General features: G+C 38.8%; 1 protein-coding gene across 1 annotated transcript in view; it reads right to left on the reverse strand.

The window, feature by feature from the left end:
* The window catches only part of LOC106877374 (uncharacterized), a 101948-nt gene that overhangs the window by 78560 nt on the left and 21906 nt on the right, over positions 1-1482 (reverse strand). Inside the window, exon 12 of the mRNA XM_052977151.1 lies at positions 322-372. Within this exon, the coding sequence (XP_052833111.1) occupies positions 322-372 (51 nt within the window). The remainder of the gene's footprint in view (positions 1-321; positions 373-1482) is intronic.

Here is a 1482-nt window from a genome sequence, read left to right on the forward strand (position 1 = left end):
TATATATATATATATATATATATATATATATATATATATATGTATGTGTGTATGTATATGTATACTTATTATGCATATACGGTGCATGGCTCAGTGATTAGAGCGTCGGGCTCACTATCATGAGGTAGAGAGTTCGATTCCCTGACCGGGTCAGTATGTTGTGTTTTCGAGCAAGACACTTTATTTCACAGAAATGCAAAAACAAACAGAAATAAACGTTAATAAAAAGGAAGAGAAAGACGAAATTAAAACTTAGTAAAGCGAGGAAACAATTCACAAAATGGCGAATTTATTGATGTGAATAGAAATGTCGTCACTTACCGATAATACTGCGTGTGTCTTTTTAGAATTCAGAAAATGGCCATCATTCCTCTGTGAAAGAGACATATATATATGTTTTACCAAATTCTTTAAGAGATATATACATATTACAGATATATACAAAGACGTATATTTACTCTTAATACGTTCAGGCAGATTCGAACGCGAGTATGCTAATCGCTGCAGTGTTTCGTCACAGGAGAAAGTTTCTCCTTTTGCCACAACTAAGTGTTTGTAAGACAATCGATTCATTGATGCAAGGGACTCTGGGAAACCCGTGTATCCGCATGCGCTGATCAATAAATCTGACAAGGGCCGATGGTCTTGTTTATAGTTTCAGCGAATAAGTAGTTCGCTGATCTACGCTAATATCTGCCAACCGTTAATAAGTCATCGTATTCTCGGTGAACAGCGAGAATATCAAACCGATTACTTACATATTTATCTTTAAGAGATTCCGGTAGATTTGAACGTGAAAAAGCTAATCGCTTTTGTGTTAGTCTCAGGAAAACAGTTTCTCCTTTATATGGCGACTATGTGTTCATAATACACTCGATCCCTTTGAATCTCTTTGAATACTAATGAATCGAGTACATTGTAAATACAGATTCGTCGTAAAGCAAAAGCTGATCTCTTGCGACGGAACACAACAGCGATTAGCATTTTCGTGTTTAAATCTGCCAGAACGTACTAACGATAATTATGTAAGTCTCGCTGTTCTCGTACGAGTGAAGATTTATGACTGGCATATAGTTCTCTCGGTGTATGCGCGTGGCTGAGTGGTTAGGGCATTCGGCTCACGATTGCTGGGTCGTGAGTTCAATTCACGGCAACGCGTTGTGTCCTTGAGCAAGTCACTTTATTTCACGTTGCTCCAGTCCACTCAGCTGGCAAAAATGAGTAGTACTTGTTATTTCAAAGGGGCCAGCCTCGTCCCACTCTGTGTCACGTTGAATCTCCCTGAGAACTACGTTAAGGGTACACGTGTCTGTGAAGTTCTCAGCCACATGCCCGTTAATTTCACAAGCAGGCTGTTCCGTTGATCGGATCAACTGGGGCCCTCGTCGTCGTAACCGACGGAGTACCAGTTATAGTTTTCTCAGAATAAATAATTTAGTATTTTAAAGAATGATTCATCATCTACTCGGAAAAAAGTATATA

This window comes from Octopus bimaculoides, chromosome 27 (genome assembly GCF_001194135.2).
Source record: "Octopus bimaculoides isolate UCB-OBI-ISO-001 chromosome 27, ASM119413v2, whole genome shotgun sequence".
Lineage (NCBI taxonomy): Eukaryota > Metazoa > Mollusca > Cephalopoda > Octopoda > Octopodidae > Octopus > Octopus bimaculoides.